Consider the following 27,467-nt stretch of genomic DNA (forward strand, 5'->3'; position numbering starts at 1 on the left):
TTATTTAAAAAAAATCTTTAATCACTACACTCCAAGCCTTATCTTCACTGTGGCTGCTTAATATACAGAACTACTGTGAAGAAACCCCACATGTAAATTTTTGCTTCTTGCTAAACCGTCCTAGAAAGATGTAATCTGTGGTAGAATGAAGAATGGCTTTAGGAGAGGAGTCTTTCACTGCCCTCTGTCAGCATTTCCATCTTAGCATCTTTTTCACAGGGTAGCTTGGAAAAAAAAAAAAAAAAAAATTGTATCTTTCTGTCCTGTACTTTCTATTATAGGAGACCTTTTATTACAAGATCCTTGATTAGCAACTTTAGGGCTTATGCCCTCAGAAATGGGTCAGTCATTATTAAACTAATAACTTGTATTTAGACAGGGACAGGGCTTGCAGAAACAAACCAAATACTGTGCGAAAATTTTTGTGGTGGCGTGAGGTAGGCAGGAAAAAAAAAAAATCCCGATTTCCAAATCAAAACCATACTCTGCAGCATCAAACTTAAGAGCATAACAAAATATTTTCAGGTTCAACTTTATCACCTAACTAAAGGTACCTTGTTCTAAATTAAAGCAGGCCACTGAACTGAAAGACAGATAATAAAGTATTAAAACAAAATATTTAAGCAAGTGAAGGACAGGCTTTCTGGACGGTCTTTTTTTTTTTTTTTTTTTTTTTTAAATCCCATACTCTAATTTTTTCAGCGTGTTTATACTACCACAAGTTAATTCAGAGGCCTAAGATATTTCATAAATATATTTTGTCACTACTTTCCCTTACCAAAATGTTTCATCTACCTATTTTTCAAGAGCTGCCTTTTACACTCTTGTTTCTCACAAGTCACCTTAACTTTTCTGAAGTAGTACAGAAAAAAAAACTTCCATACGTTCATTCTAAAGCATACTGACCTAATAGAGAAGCTACATGCATGTCAACACTGAATTTGAGCTTTAGTAAGGTTTTATATCTGAAATTTAGTGGAAACATGTCAATAATTTGTAATTACTATGTAGTATTTTTAGCTTTTATTTCCACAGAAGTCTTTTCTGCAAGCATGTTTAAATAGTCTTGACTCTCTTATGATTTGCTTTTAATCTACATATTCTGAGAGTTAGTTTCAAGTTTGAGATACCTGATATTCCAGTGAGGTCGATTAGCTTTTAGTGCACGTGTATTTTACATGCTCCATCAGGAAAAATTAAATCAGAGTATTAACAGCATTTTTGTTTAATGAACATTTATGACTTTACTTCCGACTTTTTGAAAATTCCCTTAATGTTTCCCATCCTCGTAAACACTAACACCAATGATCTCAGCTATTGGAATGTCAAATAGATACCAGAAGAGAGAGAAAAATTGTGGTTTATTCCATCTTTGATACAATACTGAACTTTAGGCTCCTTCACATGTGGAAAGTTGGGAGTTTCTCCTCACTGAGAAAATGGAGTGAAAGTTTTCTTAAACACTGAAACTGATAATTCAGTTACACACACACATATATAACTTTTATCACATTTTCTACACCTAAATAGACTATTTTAAAGGTCAGTGGCAACTTAAAGTGGAGTGGAGCTCAGAAAGAGCAGACACTTACAGCAGAGATTGGGTGGACAGTACAGACGTAACCACTGATCCTGCCTGACTCATACGTGATTTGTCAACTTTACTATTAGTCGGAAAATCCACAACCTGGAAGTGGAAGGTAGGAAGATGCAGAACATGGGTCTCAGATGCTCTTTTTTTTTTATGACTTGAGGGATCTAGCCATCATGAAGCACAATTCCGAGCAAAATTCATGATAGACTGTTACTGCGAGAGCTCCCCCTAAATTTCCATCTAGTCACCCCACCCTGGGAAAGGACGTGCTCGTCTTTCTTTGTCTACACTAATACATATTCCTAAAAAAAGCATCAACCTACTACCACACTTTTCCCTCACGCAGTCATTGGCCGCGCTATTCTTCAGATGTACAAAAGCACTCACAGCTGTGTCTGGGAAATTTATACACTTAGGTCATTGTGGGTGTAAGAACTGATGTTTGTAGGGTACATGGGATAAATTACTAAGTGTTCTCTGTCCTGTCTCGTCCCTAAAAGGCTGGCTGACACTTGGACTAATTATATTTTACGCAGCACATGATTAAGAACAAAATTTTGACACAGATATCATTTCATCCAGCACTCGCAGAATTTTGTAGTTCCTCTTCTTGGCAACACAGAGCTTCCATAAAATAGAAGCCATAATAGAGGTCAAGGGGGATTTTAAGAAATTGGGACTTCCCTAAAAATAATGACACTACCTCTAGGAAATTTTAAATGTAAAAGAAATGATAATCCGCTAACATACAGCGATTATGTTTCATTCACCAGAATTCTTGGATTTTGCTTACTAACTTCACAAAACTAGACAGAAATCATTTTAACACAGAGCTGCAGCCCCCCCCCCCCCCCCCCCCTCCACCTCCCCTCCGAAAAATATATCAACTGCTAAAAACAGTGCCTAGCCCCAGAACATAGAAAATAAAGATGAGGGCAAACACAATGCTGAACAGAAGTTACGGTGGGAAGATTTAAACTATATGTCATCAGTTGACTTCTTCTGGTAATACCACCATGGGATTTACAAATACAGCCAGTATTTAGATTTCATGGATCAGAACCTCAGCTGGCAAAAATGATGCAGCTTAACTTCACTGGAATTATTCCAAATTGTATTCTCCAAGGACCTGGTGCTAACTATATAGTGTAGCAATTATTTTTCCCAGAAGCGTTATATAGGTACATCTATACATTTCTCCATTACATTATTAAAGATACTTCCTTTTTTCCTTTATGCTCTAAACTTTAAGGCTTCGTTGCTGTTGTTAGGACTCTAATGTTGAGGGCTTTTTCATGATGAAAGCTGACAGCTGGCTGCTTGAATAGTTTCCATAACATTCAAGTATGGACAAAGTTTCAGAGTTTCCCTCTAAAATAATTTTATGAAGTCCTCCCCAACTCCCTCCTCCTGGTGTCCTAAATTTAAATATCAAGGCTATCCAAGAATTTTTAATTTTTAATATTAGTATCATAACTATGATAAGAAGGTTGATTTTGCTATGATCATACTTTATATTCCCATTACTATAAGATCAAAGTATATTATCATACTCACAGCATTTGAATCACAACACAAAGACAACTAAACAACTTTACAGCCATGCCTATAAGATATATTAAATGAAGTAAGAATAAAACTATAAAGTAATTCATGTGGTATCAAGCTTCAACAACACTAGCAGTAATTTGTTTGACCTGATGTGCATTAGGAAAGTATATTTTACGTTTAGATTAATTTCATCCATGTCAGGTTCCTTTTTTCCTACGGTATTGCTCGTTCTACCTAACTACTAATAATGATGCTGAGGTAAAGAGAAAGATGTAGGTATTCTGCTTTCACTTAGGTATCCTGCTTTCATTTCCAAAAGATAATGCATCTCCCACCTCCATCCTTCCAGACCATTTCGTTAAAGGCTGCTTTCTGAAATTTTGAGGCAGGTCTCGGAAGCTTATGGAGTAAAACCCCGCATCAAAAGAAATTAAAGTAGCTACTTCTGTCAATATTGCATCACAGAAAACATTACAGCTCATCTTGATTGCCCAAGGAAAGGCAGATTGTCCACCTGCCTGGACTCCAGAAGGTCCCGTGCCACCTCTGCTTGCACAGCTGTCTCATGCCCCAGAGTGTCCCAAATGACACTCAAGCCCTGTGTCCAGGAGGCTTAACCAAGCCCATGACTTGACTGCCAGGTTAGTCACCTCTGCTTTTTATTTGTGTCTTCTTTGTGCTCAATACAGGACATTTCAGTGTGATTTAGCCCGTGGCAAGATGTCTCTAACGTAATTCAGACTGCCAAAGACAGCAGGAGACAGTAAAGTGAAGAGATCTCTCGTTAAATTTCATCCTGCCACCAGTTACACAACTTCTTGATCAGGAATAATTCATTTTAATACCAAAAAAAGCACTTTTCCAACAGTGAAAAGCACACCTTCAAGAAAAGTTAGGAAAAAAAAAAAAGAAAAAACAAAAACAAACAAACAAAAAAAAAAAAAAAAAGGAAAAGGAAAAAAATCCCTAACTCTTCTGGACTCTAATGGAAATGTGCATTTCCAAGACCAGTGATATACCTGTATTATTGCATTTATTGCATTTACGCAGATTAACACACACACACACAAAAAAAAAAAAAAAAAAAGAGAAGAAGGGTCAACAGAAGAAAGATACTTTCTCATAATATGTGTTATTATGTGCTTTCCTCAGCAGATGGACAGGCATCTTTTTTTAGCCCTTCTATTGAACTAACTAAATATCCCATTCAGATGCTACAAGAGAGACTCCTTTTAGCGTAGCCTAACATTAATGCTGTAAAGCATGTTAGGGAAAAGATAAGGTGCCTGCGCTGTATACAGTGTTGGTACAACTCCTCCATGCCAATGTCTCGTGTATGAACTCCCCCTCTCTCTCCTCCCATTCCGCCTCAAAGACTGTAAAGAAATTACCCAGCAGCAAATCGGTGCTATACTTTGCAGCTTAGCGTAGTTGTTGTGCGACTTAGGTATAATCGGGAAAAATTGATGTTTTAATATATTGCTAAAACATGGATAACGTGTTACGTCCCAAGCAGTGGAAAAATACGTAGCCCGTTGACCCATATTTTAAATCTACCCATTTATTTCCTCGTTTATTTATCTTTTTAAATCAGAGCTATACAAGTACACTTACTTCGAATTCATATTACCTGCTGTGTGCGTGGAATTTTTCTCTGTATGAAAGTTTACATAATATATTACACATGGAATAAATGTATTTATTATTAATAATACGATACACATATTCTAAATATACATATTTATCTGCAAGAGGAAGACACAATTTTTAAGCGGATCTGAAAATTTTGAAGTGAATTCTAAAACTAATAAGTGAAGTTCTGAACACCACATAAATCGTTAGTTCAATTCATAGCGACCTCAGTGCCATAACTGCTCTACGATTATTTGCCTTTTCCTGCGATTAACAGAGTCTAAACACTTAAACTAAACCCTTGACAAGTAATCCAGTAACTTTACTGCAGAAGTGTTCCATGGTTAGCAATGTAAACTGATGTCCGTATGATCCAGGCCTGTGAATTAAGGTTATTTTGGAATTTTTATCATTTATATTTGAAAATTTTATTACTATAGTTTGGACACGTTTTTCACTCTCTTTAGGGCAAACTGCACAGCATTTTGAAGTCAGTCTTGTGTAAAGAATCAATATTTTACCCAGTCAAATACATAACATAAAATAGATGTTTATTTTGTTGGGAGATTTATTATTTATGTATACTGTCATCTTTAAAACACTGTCTCATTGAATCGTACTTTGTATTTGTTTCTGATTTCATAACAGCTATTATGGTTTACTAGTAACCACCATTTTATCCACAATAAAGTCCCCTAATATACAGAGGTATAATTATAAACTTCTTTAGCAATTATGAGCAATAACAATTCTCTCGGTTTAATTTATTTTAAGGTTTGAATGACTGTACAAATTACTTGACAACATAATTTATTTATATCACAACTAAAAGACCAGATATATGAACATCTTGCCAGGATAATTTAAAAATTCATTCAAGAAACACAAAATGAAGTTTAGAGGCTGGCACACAGTTGGTTTAAATGAAGACCTCACTTTTTTTCTGCATGTATATGTAATATCCTATAGGAGTTTTCACAGAAAAAGTTGTTCTTTAGGATATATGCATAAAATTTCTACTCCCGTTCCGGCTGTGCAGTATTGTTACAAACTGCTATTTTGCCACAGGTGTGTTCCTAGAGTATTAGAAACTTGACGAGCCTAAAAGTATGTGGAAAAAATTTCTATTTAAATACCAATAGACTCCTTTGAGGTGGGAAACACTGCAGTAAAAACATGCAAGAGTGTAAACTGTCTCTTTCTTGATTAATTTAATCTGCATAGTTATTTTAAATTTGTTCTAACGTTTCCTCACCTTGCCTAAAACACATTACAAATTATTACATGGCTAATCCATACCGGCTACATCCAATTCATTCCGTATTTTGTTAATAACATTTAATTCCTTCATCTTCTCTCTGACTTTCCCAATGCTCGTAATTCCTTCTCGCTCTTAAAGCATCCACAGTGGAAGCAGCCAAGTTGACAATATTTATAACATGTTCTAATCTGCCTCTTTGTGGTCTATCAAGTCAATGATCTGAAAACTAAAAAGTGTATAATTAGACATTGACATGTCCGAAGGAACCGGTCTGGTCTATCATGTCACAGGCACTAACCCAATAGACTGTAACAGTTTTGGTCTGTTGGATTAGGAATCAATGTTTTTAGTAACAACCTAACTTCATATTTATCCAGTCTGCTGAATACAACACCCTTAAAGATTTTTAAAGTTACACTTTCTTTCAATATCCTCTAAGAGTGAAGCCAGGATGAACTATTAAAGAGCTAAGTCCTACTTTAAAAATGTTAACCAATCCTTTTTAAAAAAAATTTTTAGAGGAAAAGTATACATGAAAATCCATCAAAGGAATATATTTTTAATCACACTTATTTACTACAAACTTATTTTGGAAGTAAGAAACTCCCATGTTAACACTCATGCTATATAACCTGAGGTAGGCTTGATGTATCAAACAAAAAGAAAGAATATTGAAGCTGATACGTAAATGTGAACATAGGTGCACTGAGGTTTTTTGAAAATGATAAGCATTTAACATCACCCACTATGTTCAAGAAGAAATTGGCAGCAAAAGTTCTCAGCGTTTTTAAAATTGGAGGACTTTAGGAAGCCAGGTACAGAAATCTAGGCTTTAATGTTCCCCTGCCTTCTCTCTCAATTTTTTTTTTTTTTTTTTTGTGATTTCCAGCATGGATGACAAATCAGATTTTACAGTAACAGCCAAGCCTTTCCTTATCTATGAGGATTCTTAAAATATCCCTTGGTATTGCAGTGAAGGACAATGGAAATTACAGGAAGAGAAGTCGAAGCGGGGCATGAAGAATACAGGCTCTGACATGATAAAAGTTTCATACTCGGTGTTTAGCATCATGCTGAGCCAGGAACCCTAAGCCTCTTCACTACTGTTATTACCTCAGTTTTGAACTAGTGGAGTAGTTTTAATAGTTACATGATCTTACACGCACGTGAATCAAGCCTACAGAAAACATGTTAATTCTACCAAATGTTCAAGGAATGTATTAAAACATCGAAGTATATAAATTAACTTTCTAAACTTAGTAGGAGATTATATTTAATGAAATAGAATTGTTTGCCATGCTTTCCTACATTGATATGACTCCCTGTGTCTCCCCCGATAAGCACTGTATCTACAATATTTTAGAATGAACCATGTTTCAATCATTTAAAAGTACTCAGCAAAGTAGTTCAGCAAATTCCTATGAAATTGCTCTACATGAACCTCCCTGTTCATAGAATTTTAAACTATTTGCTAAATTTTTTTCTTGTTCTACTACATTCTCTATTCATAATCATCCATTTTTAACTAATTCCTTTACTAAAAGGTACTGTTATGGCTATGAGTCATATACTCCAGTCATTCCCAAAACTGTGATCTGAGTGATAAATATGGATTATTAAGATGATGCCAGTGATCCTCTAGTTTGCCACAGATCAGATACAGACATAAAAACATACGAGCCTAATAGGTAGATGTCCAAATCCGTTAACCCTCCGTAACAACAAAGTGAATGATTTGATTTTTATTTGCAAAATTAGGGAAAAAAGCAATCTTTAGCTGCCACACAGGATAACCAGGAAAAAACTAGACCAATCAAACATCACCACGTCAAACCTAAGTGTTTGAAGCAGAAAAGTGTTTTTTACATATATATATATATATATATGCTATATTATTGCTGTTACAAAACCTGAACACAACTCCTGTACCTGGTCAGGAAGCTAACTGATTCTTTTCATCCTCAATATGTGAGTAGCCTGGATATGGGCAACGACTGTTGCTTATGTTTCACCCCGTTCCCCAAACTTCTCCATTTCTCAAGATTCAACTTCTATACCAAATTTTAAAAAGGTTTGAAGGTTCCAGCTGGGAGAAGAGTTAAGTTATCACTATAGTCTATTCTTTTTCCTCTTCCAACCTGATTACTGTAGCAACTGAAACTGTGTATAGAAGCTCTTTTTCCTAAATCTTGGAAAGTTTGCTCATGAAGTGAGTGCAGTACTGCATTTAAAGATATTTATCCCTCTATAAAATTACTTAATGAAAACTTAAATTCTGATTGAGGACGCTATTATATATGCTCTCAAAACCTTATTTTTTAGTATATGTCACTAGTAAGATCCTCAATAAGAGAAAATACTTTGAATAACACTATAGTGGGCTTCGTTGTTTATTCATAAAATAGAAGATCTTAAAGTCTACAATATACCAAAAAAAAATCACCTCCATTTGCTGAAGCTCACATTTTATAGTTTGTGGTTTTATTCTTCATTCTAATTTATCATTCTTTAATGAGCATGTTTCCAATTAAATCAAATTTGTACCTATTCTATTTTAGGATAATCTGACCACAAATATCAAGTATTACTCTCAAATACTTGCTGAAAGAGAACTGGAAAACATCTTAAATTATATTTCTGTAGCCACTAGTACTTTGACAAAAATGAATAGTCCACATAGGCATGTTAAAAATGTAAATTATTACAATCTCAGGATTTTACCAGGAGTAAGATTTCAGATCTGGAAGATACATAACTTCCATATGATAAAATCTCCTGTCTCAAATTTCATACAAAATCCCGTGTATGACCACAGAACATGTAACACAAACCGATAGTGGGGGGGGGGGCGGGGGGAAATATTTATAATACGAAGTGTTATGTGCAAAATATTTTGGAATATGCCTTATTTGCTTTTAAAAAAGATTATTGAAAAAAAAAAAAAAAAAAAGAGGTCAGCTTCCACTGCTGGGGGGTCTAATCCTGACAAAGACGTACGTGGGAATCTTCCCACTGTTTGGAGTGAGATTTCAATTTGACACTGTATTAGAAAAAGGGAATTAGGCTCAGAGCAAAATACCTGTGTATGTTTGTATGTGCGTGTGCATGTGTGTGCGTGTGCGTGTTTGTGGGTGGGTGATGGATGGGGAATGTGTGTGTATATATGAATACACAATCATACATATATAAACACACATAATTAGCATTATTGAGTGTAACAGGGTTAGCAAGCAGTACAAACAAAACGACTGCCTTTCAGACAAGGCTAGTTTACTATTACTGGGGTTTTCTCTTATCATACTACCATATACAATTCCATAAATATTGCTGACAAAGTTCATATGCAAGAAAGGAACATTTTTCTTACTCCGATCGAAGATGCAATAATCAAATCATAAAACACAAAACCAATAGCCAATCAATGTGAATAAGTCTGCCCATAGGCTTAATTCAAGCAAGCCATTCACTGAGCTATGTGATGGATCTGTCAAATCCAATACAGCATTACAGACATACTAGCAACATCAAGTGAACATGCAATGACAAAATGACAATACGCCCCACTGCCATGCTTTGACTTATTTCTACCTCATAAATATAAAACTTGATGACTTTGCTACTTTCTCTTACTTTAGACTCGGACAGAAATCTAACTATATTTTTATGTTTAAAAATATTACATGAAAGCTGAATAAAAGCTGTGCGAACATTTTATTGACATCTGATTTAGTGTCTTTTGCACATCCTTACACTTATTTTTTCCTCGGTTTAAAGACTTCGGTAGGCAAAGCTCCAGAATCATGAAGAACATCTACAGACCAGTAGGTCCCCTTTTATCAGAACTGGAAATTTTATCAGAAATATTTTAAGCATTGGAAAGTTAAACATAATCTTTTTAATCCACTTCTCCAAATAGCTTCAAATCTCTAAGTGCGATTTCATATGATGATAGATCACACAGTATAAAAATCCAATTCTAAATTTTTTTTTTTTTTAGGTTGTATTCAGTGATTATATTGCTTCATTAAAAAAAAAAAAAAACAACAAAACAAAACAAAAAAAAACCCCAACAACAAAATGTCCCTTTCTGTTTGTTTGTTTTGTTTTCCAGTCCTAAGAAATGACTGGAGGAATCTGCAAGGTCTAACCTCTGTTGTGAAATTGGTTTTAGGAGTACATGTTTTGTCTTAATACTCAGGGGTTTGCATTGATTTGTTTCATGAGATTTCCTTGCTACCTGATTCTCCCCTATATATCTGTTCTTTGCCTATTTCCAGCAATATCTCCAGCTGTGACAAACAAGGATACCATTGCATTTCTTCACAATAGAGCTCCCTTACAGTGATCATTATCTATTGACTTGGTGTATTGATTCTGGAGTCCCAAATCTTTCTGTTAACCTTTAGTTTTAATTTACCAAAACATGTCTCCAATCTAAAGATTTTCTCTTTCCATCTCCTGACTTAAGAAGCGCATCAAATATGGAACGTGGCCATTCATCGTGTATATGAGCTGTGATCCAAAAAAAGAGAAACTTTTTTATTTTTTAAATTAATATGAAGTAGTATTTCCATGATGTCACTGCTTCAATAGTACGTACTCTCTGGTCCTCACTTCATTTTTCTGGGCATTGTTTACACATACACAGCAAATATATTTCATGTGTAATTAAATTTCAATAGGGGCTCAAATCAACACTAAATAAAAGTCGTGTATAAGGAGATATGGGATCTTCAATATTGTCAGAGGACAGCAGATGATTATTACATTGAGAAGAAAAGATACAAGCAGTGTTACTGCACTATATTTCAGCATTTTCAGTATGAATAATTCACAAAAAAAATGCTAAAGTCATTAAAAAAATGAAAAGTTAATCAAATTAAGCAAACTGTAGTTGTGAGTAATCAGAGGTATCCGTGTTTGCACATAGTTTCCCATATGCAAAGAAATGTTTGAGCGGATTGTTATTTGTTTTGTTCTCTATGCTAGCTATAGGATTCTCCCATAAAGAAATTCAGTTACAATATTTGTAATTAAGACAAGGAACCGTATTCATTTAGGGGAAGCAGATCGAAGATAAGGATTAACCACATTTAAAAAGAGAAGCTAAATTAAAAAAAAGCCCCAAAGATAGAAATTCATTTAGGATATTTAAAATTATGCAAGCAAAGACAGGTTATTACAATTCTAATTATACACAAAGTGTATCTGAGAATTAGACATTTTTTCAAAAAAATAATTAAGGGTTGTAACAACTGCATTACTACTGATGCCATCTCCAGTTTTCTTTACAGCATTTAAGAGCACTATCTTCTTAGACAAATCCTTTACTTTTTTTATCAGCATAACTCAGTGATGTTGACTCTCTACCCATAGCAGAACATGTGACCAGCTGACGTTTTATCTTACAGCATTTGATTTGTTTTAGGTACATTAATTCATAATTAAAACATTTAAAAGTCATCTTGATTCAGTTTCTCTACGTAACGTATAGGTTTTCAGAAATTCATTTATTTATAGTAATAAACACCCTATAAAATGATCCAGGGACACCTGCATGGTACATGGCAAGAAATGACTAACCACAGGAGGTTATTTATGATTTTGTTCTTTCAGTTTAGGAAGTTTTTAGAAGCAGGAATTGGTTTACATTAGAAGCTCGCAGAAAAATACTAGAGCTGCGACATGCTAACACACCTTTGTGGAAATGAAATGAAACTACTGAGTAGCACTTCTCCTCTGTAGGTTACCCTAAGTAGAAACAGTACATCGCAAACAGAGTGCATACAGCACATAACTAATTGATATTACTGACCCAAAATTAATAGAAAGTTACTTGCTTACCTGTCTGACACAGCATGCCTCAGCCATACATGCAAATTATTTTATTCACATAACTTTAAAAAAATATATCTTCATTACCCAGAATAAGCATTTGAAAGGCAAATATGCATGCATAGCATTGTAACATTCATACCATGGTACTTGGTTTTAAAATTACAGAATCCATGAACAGCACTTCAATCTAAGAAATAGTTCACTGAAATTTCTTAATCTGTTGATTTCTTTAAAAAACAGAAGCATTTAAAACAACGTCTAATTTAGCATTTAAAGAAATTTTTCGATACATAGTCAAGACTTAAGAACTGATCTCCTTGATTCCAAGGGAAATTTTTCTTGTATCGGGAATTGAGAAGTGTGACCTTACTTCTCGCTACTAATATGAAGAAAAATAGATGCATGTATCTGTCTGCCACAATATTCATCCTCTCCTTACGACTGTACGCTGTGCAAGTACTTGCAAAGTATTCAAGATATCATAGATTTTGTTAAGGGTACAGTTTACGAAGGAAACATAGGATCTTCTTCCTTTTCATTACAAAATCATGTCCACACACTGCAAAGACTTAATTTTATGCCATTTGACAAAATCCTATTCCTACCGAAGTCAATCGCCATTTTGACGTTGACTACAAAGGGGTCCAAATTTTCATCTTGCAAGAAGACAAGTTAATTTCTGTGACATCGCTTCTAGTTTATAGAAGTTAAGTCTTTGCGTGTTTCTCTTATGCAGATTTTAATAAGCTTTTATTGCTGGTATCATTGCCACCAAATGTGTTTTACATTTTGAGGATAAAAATACAGAGCAAAAGAAGAATAGCTGATTGTTTGACAGTGTTTAAAAAAAAAAAAAAATCAAATGCCTGGAAAGAAAGCAAGTGGAAAAAAATACTGTTTTGCCTTGGCTAGTTCAAGCTTAGACACAGTTCATTCTCAATTTCCACTGACTAAAACAATGTCAATGAGAATTGAGGGAACTCAATAGGTTCAGGTTCTAAATCAACTGAAATAATACTCCTAAGACGAATAATGATCTTTAGTAACAGATCATCGTGAAGCTATACATATATTTATCTACATTGTACAAGGGTCACAGATGTGAACGGGATGATCTACAGCTTGGGAATGTGCACATCTCATGCCTGATTCTCAATTAAGGCCTAAAAATCTCTCAATTTATGGCTATTCATGGATTATAATAAAACAGCCTGCTTTAGATATCACAATTATCTGCAGAGCAACAAGACAGTTATGAGACTTCAACAAGGCAAATTTATAGAATCATCTTTCAACTTCCACTGGTCAAATATTTATTAGCAAATATTTATTATTAAATGACACCTTACCTGTCACTGTAGGCAGCTGCAGTGGCAGTGGCAGGCTGGGCATACCGGTAGGCAGCATAACCACCCTGAAACACAAACTCATGCTCTAACTGGATTGCTACAGCACCTTAAATAACATCTTGCAAAAATTTAGCAACAACTGAAAGAGTACAGTCGGGCTGTAAGTTCACTTAAGGGGTTAAATAGCATAGGAAATATTTCCGTGAATCATTAAGCAAAATTTATCACCCCAAACTTGTACTTCTTAACATCTGTCCCAGATACCAGGAGAAAGCAATGAACTGTAGTCATCAATGTCAGATTTTTACAAGACAATACGCTATTCTTACACAAGTTTTCTAAGTAGCAATTGTTCTTCTGAACGAGGTGTATGTGTATTAATAAAGCAACGCTGAATTTGAAAGAAAAACTCAGCTGATAATCAATTCTTTGGGACAAAATATAATTTATCCTATCTGGCTGATTAAATCTATGAATTTGTTCACTCCGTTAACACTTGATGTTACATAGGTTTCCAATTTATAAGTAAAATTACAACGAAGAAGCAAAATTCTCTTCTTCCATGAATTAACATTCAGTTGTATGTAACAGTAATTGCAGATGTTCAATTAAGCAAACAGGACAAACAAACACACATTTGAAAGGAATTGTGTGCAGTGATGCATTGATTATCAAACTGTGAAAACAGCAGAGCTTCCTGTTCAATGGACCACGGTGTTATATCAACCATTTCAAAATGATCTCAGCATGCCAATTAACAAACGCAGGCCAGGCTCCACAGATAACACAAACACGATTTACGTCCCAATTAGAATTCACCACCCCATAATCCTCTGAGACAGGGGGACTTTTTGTATTTCCTTTCCCACTTTCCCTCACCTTAACAAAGAGTTGAATAAGAAGGGATCAGATCACTCAGCTTTGAATAAAATTCACTCTTTTGCTAAAGTGTTCGCTTTAATGGATTGATTTTTTTTTTCCCCCTTTTTTTTTTTTTTTTTTTTAAGGCTGCATTCACACAAGATATTATGCCGAAGCATGAAGAATAGCCGATGATGTGTCAACCTTTACAGTAACAGTAGCACATTTGTAGTGCAGGAACTTTTGTTCATTTTCTATTTTGATTTTACAAATAATAAAAAAAAAATTAATTCTTTTTCAGAAAAGCAATTTCAACTACTCTTACGAGCTATTTCCCTTTCTATACTTTGCTTGGCAGAATCGCTTTCATCCCTAACACGTGTAAACCTTTGTGGGTTCGTAGATTTCAAGCAGGTCGATTTGGAAAATCAATCATTCAATTGATAATGCCACATCACCCTCAGAATAAACATATATTTTCCATATACCGACAGCTCATTAGAAACTCCAGGCTTTGAACTGTCAACTTACTGGAAGAATATTCTTTCAGAATTTTTTTTTTTTTTTTTTTCCAAGTGCTCACACAAGACAAGATAGTACATTTACCTCCCCACTCCTGGTCAGCTCCCTGCCAGCAGCAATTGTGTCACACAGCCACTGGAATAAGGCAGGTGCTTTCATAACACTTTTTGTGCTCTCTTCTGCACCAAGCTGCTTCTCTGGGCCAGCACAGCAGCATTGAGACGAAATACTTTCTCATTTCAGATCATTTGATTTTTATAAACCAATAGAAGGCTATAACTGTCAAAAATGTATAATAGACACATATTGCTTGCAGGGCTGAAGCGTACAGGCAATCAGATGTCAAATAATGTCACCAAGTGCAAACAGAGCCAGTAAAGAGTGAGCCTGAGAGATGATAATGCAAACTGCACACTTGGCCTGGCCTCTGGTGCAAGGGGAAAGGTGAGGGATTATCCCAATTTATCTGTTCTCCCCTTCTGGTTTTTGAGCGCTAAATACAGCATATTTAGGTGTTTTTTTCTTTTCTTCCCCCCACCCCTGAGTGCTGATACGAGGGAGTACAAACGATCAAAGGTATAAAGAAGATATTAAACTTGTTTTCATGATCCAGATGCTGAAAATGTCTGGCAGACTGCAAGTCATTTTTTGCACTATGACGTGATTCTGTTCACCACATGTTTGACTCCTTGGCTTGTCCTGTAAGTCCATTTCTAAAAGCCCTTAAATGTGAGAGCCACTTCATTTCAATCCAACTGTGCACATAATGATTCCCACTACAGTATGGAATTGAGAGTGGCCATGAAAAGTATAATTTCGGTGTTCTTAATCAGACAAAAATGAGACAGGCTCTTCACATACTAGCTGGTCTTAAATCTGGGGATGCTAGGCTCCGTGAGGATTGTTTTTCTTTCCTGTATTTAACTACCACTAAAAACTGGTCTGTCTGTGAAGATGAAACCTTTCTTGCTCCCTAAATATAAGAATTACGTTCCTTTTATGCTTACATTTTGATTTGCTTTAATCAAAGAATTGCTGCTGAACAATGAAGCTGAAATCTGAACTTTATGATGCTTTGGATTCAACAGTGACTATGACATTTGTGAGAGTCCTGGAAAAGCCTGAGTCTAAAGCAATAAAAAGAGATTGCAGTTATCGAATTTACCTGAATTCTTTGGAGAACTAAAATGCACGATGCATGTGGTTATCAGGAAAATCATAATTCCCTGCCAACCCATGTCATGATTTTTATTTTTAACATAGGCTATCACATAATTACACATTAAAACTTTCTTAAGCAAATTATTCTTAGGGGGGTTGTGTTCTGCAGTTTTCATATTAAGTTTTCTTGCAGTTTTGCTTCAATTACTTCAAGTGATTTATCACTGCAGCAACAAAATACTTGCAGGTGGACTTGTTACTGGGAATCGGAATGGGAATCTGATTGAAACCCCTGAACTCTAAACTTACGTAAGATGCTTAACTTTACAGTTTTTCTCTAATTCTGAACTTGGCTGGTATCTTAGATGAAGAACACACTAGTAATACTATATATACATCTCTTGAGTAATATATTAAATATTTCTCTTTATGCCTTAGACTACATTGCACAATAAAATTATGTAATAATTACATAATGATATGTAACAATTTCCAGTTCTTATGTTTTAAAAATGTTTTAGGAATGCGTGTCCCCCCCCCTCACTCTGTACATTTAAACAGAAAGTGCCTGACTGTTATGCTTTAAATTATTATTTAAAGGAAATGTGGAAAAGATATTGGGAAACAATATGGGAAACAGGGGAAATATGGGAAATGGGAAAGATGGGGAGGGACTCCTTATCAGGAAATGTGGGGATAGGATGAGGGGTAATGGTTTTAAACTGAAGGGGATAGAGTTTGATTAGATAGAAGGAAGAAATTCTTTACTGTGAGGGCAGGAGGCACTGGAACAGGTTGCCCAGAGAGCTCCTGAAGGAGCTGGCTGGGTGCTCACCAAGGCACTTCCCATCATTTCCCAGCAGCCCTGGCTGACCGGGGAGGTCCCCACAGATTGGAAATTGGCCAAAGCGACGCCCAGCTATAAGAAGGGTCAGAAGGATGATCCAGGAAATTACAGGTCTGTCAGCTCAACTTCAGTGCCCGGGAAGCTGATGGAGCCGCTCATCCTGAGCGCCATCACACAACACGTGTGGGACAGCCAGACGCTCAGGCCCAGTCAGAGGGGTTATGGACGGCAGGTCCTGCCTGACAAACCTCATCTCCTTCTACGACAGGGCGACCTGCTTATTGGAGGAGGGAAAGGCTGTTGGTGTTGTTTACCTTGACTTCTGTAAGGCCTTTGACACCGTTTCCCACAGCATTCTCCTGGTGAAACTGGCTGCTCACGGCTTGGATGGGCACACGCTCCGCTGGGTAAAAAACTGTCTGGATGGCCGGGCCCAGAGAGTTGTGGGGAACAGAGTTAAATCCAGTTGGAGGCCGGTCACGAGTGGTGTCCCCCAGGGCTCGGTTTTGGGGCCACTCCTGCTTAACATCTTTATTGATGATCTGGACGAGGGGATCGAGTGCACCCTCAGTCAGTTTGCTGGTGACACCCAGCTGGGTGGGAGTGTTGATCTGCTCGAGGGTGGGGAGGCTGCAGAGAGACCCGGACAGGCTGGAGCCATGGGCTGAGCCCAACTGGGGGAGTTTCACTGAGGGCAAATGCCCTTGGGCCACAACAACCCCCAGCAGGGCTACAGGCCTGGGGAGGAGTGGCTGGAGAGCTGCCAGTCAGAGAGGGACTGGGGGGTAATAATGAGCCAGAGTGTGCCCAGGGGGCCAAGGAGGGCAATGGCATCCTGGCTTGTGTCAGCACTGGCGGGGCCAGCAGGGACAGGGAAGGGATCTGAGCCCTGGGCTCAGTGCTGGTGAGGCCACCCCTCGGGGAGGGGGTTCAGTTTTGGGCCCCTCACCCCAAAAAGGCCATTGAATGACTCGAGCGTGGCCAGAGAAGGGCAACGGAGCTGGGGCAGGGTCTGGAGCACAGGTCTGCTGGGGAGCGGCTGGGGGAACTGGGGGGGTTCAGTCTGGAGAAGAGGAGGCTGAGGGGAGACCTCCTGGCCCTCTGCAACTCCCTGCCAGGAGGGTGCAGAGAGGGGGGATGAGTCTCTGGAGCCAAGTAACCGAGGACAAGAGGGAATGGCCTCAAGTTGCACCAGGGAAGGTTTAGACTGGATATTAGGAAGCATTTCTTTCCAGAAGGGGCTGTTGGGCGTTGGAATGGGCTGCCCAGGGCAGGGGGGGAGTCCCCATCCCTGGAGGGGTTTAAGAGTCGGGTTGACCCAGGGCTGAGGGATCTGGTGGAGTTGAGAACGGTCCGGGTGAGGTTAATGGTGGGACTAGATGATCTTCAAGGTCTTTTCCAATCTTGATGATTCTGTGATTCTGTTGTGGATACCCCCGGAAGGGTTCACGGCCAGGCTGGACGGGGCTTTGAGCTACCTCATCTAGTGGAAGGTGTCCCTGCCCATGGGAGGGGGATTGGAACTAGATGATCTTTAAGGTCTCTTCCAACCAAAACCATTTGACGATTATTTCAAAAATTCAGCTAGATATATAATAAATTCAGCTAGAATAATTAAAAAACGTCTACTGTCTTATCTGTGCTCCCATATTTGCTACTTCCAAAACAGCAATAGCACAATGTTACAGCAGCTTAAGTTGTCTTAAAAAATTAAGGAGAGAGTCAATACAGTCCAATTATAGGGATATATCTCACTGATATAAAATACTGAATGGACACTCACAACACTAATTGTTGTATTTCAGGGGATATGAAGAATGTCTGTGATTTTTTGATAGAATCTGGAAAATAAAATGCAACTGGTAGACCATTCTTATCATTTGTATACAGAGAATCCATTTTCTCACAGAATTATTTGAGTAGTAGTATGATTCTGCAAGAGTTTACATTGAGCATACTGAGTTTTTCCATCAGTCGGGATGTCATACCCGTGGTAACTTAGAGCCATACACAGGCTGTTGCAATACTGCCCTATCAAGAAACAGAAATGTAATAATTTGAATAAGTAAGGAAAGAAGGATGGAAAGGAAGATGTAAGAAAGGAATTTAGACAAATTCCCCAGAGCCACTCATTAAAATTTTCCTCTCGATGTTTTATACACCTCTGTGGCTCAGGCAAATTGAAAAAGAGCAGTGGGATCCATCAAAGATCAGCAGCCAGTTGATGCCGAGAAATCTTAATCAGTTTTAGAAAGAAACTACAGAAATTTTAGGTAAGATACCACAAAATGGAAATGAACAGAAAAATCAAACGCATCTCAATTTTTAAATAAAGTCTGTCTATCTGTCGTAAGAATAATTTCCACAAAAATGAGTTACACACATGGATAGCTATAGATTACAAAACCATATATACATATGTGTGCCTCCTCCTAAAATATCTCAATTTCTTTTTTTTATCTTGATCTCAGAGGTACTGACAGTGTTTATTGTAGATACAGATAATCTAAGTGACTCTAAATCATGGGTAATTTTCTTTTTCATTAGTTTTTCCTGTTATTAATGTATTCTGTGAATGCTGAGAATTGGTTTTCCTCAGGTTTTACTTCCTAAATTTCCTTTCACTCAAGGAAGTCAAAGTATTTTGTGAACATTAATTAATCAAGGTTCAAAACCTTGTCTAGTGTTGAGGATTATTAGCTACAAATAGAGGAATGGGATTAAAAATGGCATGAATTATACCTGACCCTGCAGAATATAGAAAGTTGTAGTAGTCATTTCCTCTTCCTCCACTCACATGATACTGAAGTTTCAAGAGTATCTGTTCTGTTCATGGAGTATAACTTTGACTGGGAGAATTAAAAATAAAATATCTACCACCTCTTTCTTTGTGCTGGCTCAACTTCTGAAACAGGCCTACGTGAAAGGTTCATTTTATTTCTATATTGTGTTCCCCGGGGTATCTGTTGCCTCAGAGAAGCTCTTGGTAATTTATCCAAACTGACACCACCTGGTTTAATTCCAACCATTTACAATCACCAGGACTGATCCAGCATTTTTTTGGAGCGTACTGTTTATATTACAAATAAAGATCAGAAAGATGAAATGACATTTCATCACTAGATCTCAAAACTTTTAAAAGGTATCATGGAGTGTTCCAGCCCATAGAACACTATGAGGAACAGCCCACTGCTCCTCGGGGATGGCTTTTACTCTTGCAAAAGTAATTTCTCCACTTCTCATTCTGTTCCTGTGAGTCACAGGAAACGGCACATCCTTCAATTTACAAAATACAAAATTCTTTTGTACTTAAAAGAAAGACTGCATATCCCTGCTTTTCACATTAGAGTAGCACCTTTAAGGGTATCTGATTGCATCAATGGAGACTCCTACTTAATATCAAGGCTTAAATAATTTTATCTCCTTTTCCTTGGGAAATAAATATGCGCACCACCCTCAATATCATCCCGTCTTTGAGCTAAAGGTGACGGCAGTAGCTACTGACAAATCTCATTCCATACTCCCGATCAAAAAATGATGCCTTATTCTTGATTGGCAGCTCAGAAAAAAAAAAAATAAAATCTTAAACCTACGTTCTTCTATGCTGTTGTGGACCCTCGCCAGCTGCAGTATTACAGGTCCAGAATCCTGAGAACAGGTTAGAAAATCTTGCTGTGAACAATAAGACCGACTAACGTACGCACTGAAACCCTGTTACCAAGAGACTTCTGAAGCTGGTGATGACAGAGTTTGGAGGTTGCTCGTACTTCTTGGCCTTGCCACGTTTTAGGTGTGGATTGAAGACTGACATGTTCCGAAAACATTCTTTGTGACAACGGTAGAAACCCCCCCGATTTAAGATAAAGGAGAGCAATAGTGTTACCCTATTATTCCAATCGCGTAGTTCTCTGTGTTACTATTTTTTGCCTCATTTTGTGCAGCGTATTTTCTTATTTTCACAGGTGTCAATCTTCATCTAGGAACTTCTGTATTTGCTGGCAGGCAACCTTAATTCTCTTTTAATGACTTTTTCTCTTAGTGAATCAATACTTAATTTTAAAAGGCCTTCTTTGCTTCCTAATCATCTCCCTTATTTTTCCTACTCAAAGACAAATTTTAAAAGGAATTCAATAGCTCAGCTATTTCAGAAGCATTATTACATTCCATATGGAACTATATGAAATACAGAATAGATTGCATTACATCTAGAATCGTGGCTGTTGATTTTTTCATTTTAGACTCTGTTTTCAACGTATTTTTATATTCCTATTCTCTTCTATTCCTCTGGTTAGTGTTAAGCAACTCCGGCTATTTGCTGTTCTTGGTTCATCCTGAAGTTTTAACCTAACCAGTCTCTTTCTGTGTCTTCCCTTCTTCCTTTCCACAAAACCTAGCCCTCACAGGCTGTACTGATAGACAGTTCTGAAAAGATTAGCACGGTCCTTATTACTGCCAGTACTCAATATAATCCTATCAGAATGAAACCCACTTTGATCTACTTGTCGATGCAAATTTTCAGTCTGGCTTTTCGGTACGATGTTCTTTTTGTTTTGCTTTCTGTGGTATTTTTAAGGTTCCTGTCTCTCCAATCTACTATTAAAACCTATATTGTTAATTTAATTTGTTTTTTCTTTTTTTTCTTTTTTTTTTTTTTCTCCACAAAGCATTTGTTCCTTCACAAAGCTTCAGCTCTGCACTTAAAATGAAAAGCTGTGTATGTCATAATCAATCAGGATATAATAAATAACTTGGTCCACTACAAACTCACACACCAAGAACGAACTGTAAGGTTTCTTTTGATATATGCCAGTTCTTTCTCTATCTGCCAGTTCTTTCTCTGTCTCCCTGTGCTTTCCTTGCAAAATGTTTTATATGCAAGAAAGAACAAATGTGAGGAAAAATGAATTATGAAATAAGCAGCTTTGTACATTATAAAAAAATTAAACAGATTTCCAGAAGTGTTTTAGTTCTGTCAACTGCTGTAAAGGTAAACATTCTGCTGCATTAAGAGAACTAAGAAATGCAATCAGAAATACATGACTGCAACTGAGTGAAAACAAATGCACCAGCAGAGTTATTCCATTTTCTAATGCACGTGGCCGTTCCAGACAGCAAAACTAAGGCTATACTAGAAATTAGTAATGTCTTCGGGATCTTCCTCACTGAAATCACTTTCCATTTGGAAACTAAATATATAAGTCTGTGAGAGAGTGTAAGGCCACCTAAAAATAAATATTGTCAATCACCGAAAGAGGTATTCCTGGTTTGCAGCAGCAGGGGGTTCCAAAACCATGAACTGTGACATTAACATTTAGTTCTCACCTATACTACCACGTGAAACAATCCTGAGAAAGATGTCCCGTTGCCTTTTGGATTTTTAGGTTGGTGAACTGAGCAAAATGGATGTCACATTCTTTTGACAGTTTGAAGAAATATGAAAATTGGAAACCACACTTAAAGAAATTCCACACCGTACCACGTATCCTATACAGCTCAAAAATTCAGCAGCAATGTGTTCAGGTGAGATTAGATCAGCATACTGCACTTGAGTAAGCCTTTGGCAAATGGACTATTCTCATGTGTTGTAAACAATATGTTACTGATAACATCACTAAGTACATAACTACATAGGGAGAGAATTTTAACCCATGCTAATTTATTTTAAATATATTTACAATCTACAGAAATGAATTTGCAGATAACTATCAGTCTCTTTCTGCCTCCATCAGAAAAACAAAAGCTACTTAATCCATAAATTCAAATTGTTTTCCTTCGTTATGTAAAACATTAAAAAAAAAAAAAAAATCTGTTCCCCTTGGAAATATTTCTAAAAGATTGCTGATAAAGAATACAAGGAATATTTCCTAGCACTACCTATCCAATTTTTAACATTCATACCAATTGCAACTCTCTTTGTATCTTAACAGAGACAGTACAAAAGAAGTACAAGTACATTAGAGAAAGTTATCTAGTGAAATAAAGATGATACCTGTAACTTAGGACCGGATTACTTTATCCAAATAATAACAAATGTGAAATATTCCTGGGGTATCGGTAAAATCTTTTACATCTACGCATAGGTAAGAGTGAAATTCACCCTCAACCACCTGAAAGCTCTTGCATACTCAGACATAAGTAGCCTCTTCGTACAGATTCAAAGTAAAAACTTCAATATTGCTAAGAAATTTTTTAAAATATTATATAAAAGGAAATTGGTGGCCAATGAGGTGAAGTAGCTAACGATGGATCCAGGGCTATAAATCCTTACTAACAAATATAACCACTTGGATTATGACTGGTCTCTACCCATTTTATTTAAACTGAAATAAGTGGATTTTAAAAGAGCAGATGAAAGTCTACTGAGATTGCAAATAATACAGAGCCATATTTTAAACTTACTATGTAATTAAGCTCTACTATGACCATGGCACTTATGTATACCAAATGTTGCCTGGATTTGAGAAATCTGTATCTCTCCATAAAGGATTTTCATACTTCAGGTATTAATAATACTTAGATTGCCTTGATTTTTTAAAAAAATGAGCTTTTGGGGATTTGCAGAAGAATGTTTCTGCTTTGTTTTTGTTTTTTCTTTGTACTTCAATTTTGAAGGGAGACACCCCTCCACACGCACACACATTTTTCACATCTTTTTGCATTCACTCAGCATTTGATTGAAGAGTTAATTCAGCTCCACTGAACAATGATAGATGTAATGAACAGAAAGGTCTTCCAATGTGAGAGATATTCTTCTCAATTCTTTCTGACAGGCAAGGGATGGTAAATAGACAAAACAGAGTCAAGCTAGGCAGCAAACTTGTAAAAAGAATGACTCTGGTAATGTACAAGGACAGCATGCACATCAATGAATACTTACATAAATGTCTGCACCATAAAATCCATCCTGGTATACAACACTGCAAGGATGCACACACAAAGAAAAACATCCATATTAGTGCATTTCCACATGCAAATGCCACCAACCCCTGCACAGCTGAGGTTAGTCTTGTCACAAGTACAGAGGGAGGGGGAACGAAGGCACTCTTCACATTGGTTAAGGAGGTTGGTAGTAATTATTCAGAAGTTAAACTGTACTGAATACATCGTATAAAAGTATGCCAAACGCTTAGCCAAAGAGAGGCAAAGCATGGCAGGATTTGAAAATAATTTTGATAAGGTTGGTTTGTTTTCTTTTCTTTTTTTTTTTAAAAAAAAGAAATCACATATTGGCAGTGTTTTTTTAATAAAAAATTTCAGTGGGCCAACGCTACAATCGGTTTTAACACGTTACAAAATGCCACCTCTTGAACTACTACAATCTTGTCCTGCAATTATATCAACCCTCTGAAGCAAAGCGGTAGTTGTCATTACTTAGATGGAAAACAAAACAGAATAAGTTTATACGGTGAATGTGTGAAATAATTATACGGGTGGTATTCTACCTATTGGGTCAAATCTCAATACACACAGAGATGATAGTATTCATAGGCACTGCGTTGTTGGCTTGATATATGTTTCCAGTAGTGACAACAGGTCTGTTAAGAATGTCATGGAATTATTCTTATTAAAAAAAAAAAAAAAAAAAAAGTATTAACCTTCCTCGCTTTATCATTTTACAGCTTTGGCAAACATGGCCAACGGTTCTGAGCTCCCCTGCAGTTTTGGTTGGATACATCACTACTTATCTGAAAAAATGTAGCATGTTCTATGGCTTTTAACAGTTTACCCAGAGACTGCTGCATTTCAGCTAAGATAAACTGTCATCGCAAACAGTTCAAATTTTAGATTCTAAACGCTTGAGGAGAAATGACACAGTATGACAAAGATGGTTTAAACGATTACACTAAATAAAACTGGAACTACACAACATTGGCCTACCCATTACACACATTACATGAGTCCTGCAATTTTGCATTCCTTTGACAGTTCCGCAACTTAAACTGGGTATTTCCAATATCAGAATCAACCCAAGTTGTTTTGAGAGTTAAATAAAAATGCACACAATAGGTTTTTTTTGCAACAATCTTTTCGATTCAGGAATACTATTACCTGGGAATAATAGTTATTACCGAGTTGCTAGCCTAAGCTGTTTTGCAATTCCAACAAGAATTTTCATGTCAGAAATATAACTGATCTAGTGAGGTCAACGACCAAAACCCACAGGGCTGAGCTGGTATGTATCTAAGTCAGGATCACTTGAGAAAATCATAAATATGCATACGTGCACACAAACCACATTGATAAAACCACACTGATGACGAAAGTTTGCTATGGAATAATAATGTGTGAAAACTCGGCTCCGCTTAAATCAGCGTCTGCCATTTGCTTCAGTCAGGTCAGACATTTACTCGTGTATTTTTCTTATTTATTATTATGTCTGCAGAACAAAATATGCCAAATCTGGTCTACATTGGTAGCTTTCCAAGGGAGCTTGCTGCTGACATTGTAGTGCACCTTCGTTTTGGTGTTGATTATTTTAAAACATTACATATTTTTTCTTATATCTGTTTCCACGTAAGAAATAAAACATTCCACGTGACTGTGAGGGAGAAGTACACAACTGTGAACAACATAGAGGGAGTTTTATGAGATGATGCACAAATGATACAAGGTTTACTGAAGATGGAGGCCCCACAACCCTCAGTTCCTCATATCCCTGTGCCAATTGTGCCGGGAGGAGGTAGAGGAGTTGGGAAGGAAGGACTCAAGTTGAGCCTGGGAAGAAGGAAAGGAGCAGGGGGAAGGTGTTTTAGGTTCTGTCTTTGTTTCTAATCATCCATCTGAATTTTAATAGGCAATAACTAAATTAATTTTCAAATGAAGTCCGTTTTGCCCACGATGGTAATCGGTAAGCAATGTCCCTGTCTTTATTTCGACCCAAGACCTTGTCCATTTTACTTTCTCCGCCTACAGTCTTGAGGAGGGGGAATGAGAGCGCAGCTGGGCGAGGGTCTGGCAGTCAGCCAAGGTCAACCCACCACAGCACATTAAAACATCCTGCTTTCAATTATTATTAAACACTACTAGTCAGAAAATACCGCTTTTGAAAGAATATGTGCCAGAAAGGGGACTTTTTTTTTTTTTTTTTCTTCCTCCTCTTGGTGATCTCCGGATACACAGTGAGGATGTCCCAAGAGGAACAGGGGCCAATACATTTTTAATTGCCAAGTGCAGCTGGTTGTAATCTTGAATAGGTTACTTCATTCACCTAGGCCTTCCTTTTACATATAATGCTCAGTCTTGCACAGACAGAAACTTATTCCGAATTCTAAATGTGCAACAGCTTCATAAATATTATACCGAAGGAAGTACCCAACACTAAAATGAGACATGAAAGCATGACTCTGTCATTAAACATGGTTAGTATTAAGATGAAGTGACAGAATCAGGCAAATCAGAGTAACGCTCCCAAGCAGGACATGCACTATGGAAAGATATCCCTTGATTTTATCTTATTTCCTACATATAGTCTTGCAGTACGATAGTGATGTTAAATACCAAAATCTTCTGCTTCTTTTGAAGTTTGAAGAAAAGTAATTCCTCACGCTTTCATGGATTTTTTCAAGATAATATTTTCTCTATTCACTGTCCTTGTCATTCGTTGACTCCTGTGACTGGATGTTACCAGTGGCATCAAACGCATTTTCTAACAGCACCCTTCATCAGAAGGACAAAGTGTAAAACACCAAGAGCTATATTTTGCTCTTGTGCTTTTCTTTCCTTCAGTCTATAATTTTCCAAAGATTAATTTGCTTGGTTTATCATCCCCTTTGCTCTCTCTGAAGCTATAGGCAGAAAACAAGATGACAAATCTCAAGCATGGGAAGAGACACAGGGACCCTTCTCACCACAGCTCCTTTTACACTTTACATTCAAAAAACTGTGTTGTCAGACAGATAAACCCTCAGTTCCTTGTAAACCAGCACAGGGTCTGAAAGCAACCAAGTAACTGAAATCTGAATTACTTCAGTCCGGAATGGATCACATGTTAATGTGCAACCTGAAGGCATGACATAAGAACAAGAAATTTGGGGGATTATTTATTCAGTTTTATTTTATGATTTTGTTGTCCTAAGGAAAATTCAGAGAAGGGAGAAATGTTGATTTACTAAGAAAACGTGCCTCTAAATAGCATCATATGTGGCAATTATTTCCTGCAATTTTCTATAAATATGAAACTGTTTTCTCACCAACTATTACACATCTGCTTTGCATGGTTTTAGCGGCTTTATTTTAGTCTCTCTGTCATAATTTTTTTTTTTTTTTTTTTTTTTTTGTAACTATATTAAGACAAACTCTTTACTTGTTTAGATTTCACCTTTGTAATATCCTGGGAGGACTACATCTGTCTTCATGATCATTTTTCTATCCTCATCTTTCAAAAGGATTGGGTTTCATAACCTAGCAATAACACAAGGCAACAGTTCTTGACTGTACAAACCTTAGTTTGGTAACTTCATGGGAGCTGAGTACATATGGCCCTCAGCCATACACACAATCTGCACGAGTTAACATAAATAACCCAAGGCAGGTTAAGTGCATGGAGGGATTGATTCAGCGTAACAAATGGCCATTACAATCATGATTTCACTCATTGCAATAGGAATCATGGTTCTAGTTCGCTATTTCCCCTCCACAACAACCGAGAGAAAGCACCCGAGAAACAAAAGTTCTCTCTTTTCTGATCGCTGGTACAGTCGCCTTCACTGTCCTACACATATTTTCCAGTTTTTGGTCTCAGAAATCACCTTTAGTATGAAGTCTTGCTGAAGCAAATAAAAGAAGAGATGCAACTCGGTTTATTTAAAATAAACCAAAAAGACTAAGAATTAAAGTAACACCTCACAACAC

The 27,467-nt window shown here is 36.8% G+C and overlaps 1 protein-coding gene across 37 annotated transcripts in view; it reads right to left on the minus strand.

Moving 5' to 3' along the window:
* RBFOX1 (RNA binding fox-1 homolog 1) overlaps positions 1-27,467 on the minus strand; it is a 957,841-nt gene that overhangs the window by 20,773 nt on the left and 909,601 nt on the right. For 33 of the 37 annotated variants that reach the window (XM_074918958.1, XM_074918956.1, XM_074918994.1 and 30 more), the window contains 2 exons: positions 23,494-23,533; positions 13,226-13,290 (listed from right to left, as the gene is read on the minus strand). In XM_074918958.1, coding sequence (XP_074775059.1) covers positions 13,226-13,290; positions 23,494-23,533 — 105 coding nt within the window. The remainder of the gene's footprint in view (positions 1-13,225; positions 13,291-23,493; positions 23,534-27,467) is intronic. The other 4 variants (XM_074918971.1, XM_074918969.1, XM_074918965.1 and 1 more) reach the window with 1 other exon arrangement.

This window comes from Athene noctua, chromosome 15 (assembly GCF_965140245.1).
Source record: "Athene noctua chromosome 15, bAthNoc1.hap1.1, whole genome shotgun sequence".
NCBI lineage: Eukaryota > Metazoa > Chordata > Aves > Strigiformes > Strigidae > Athene > Athene noctua.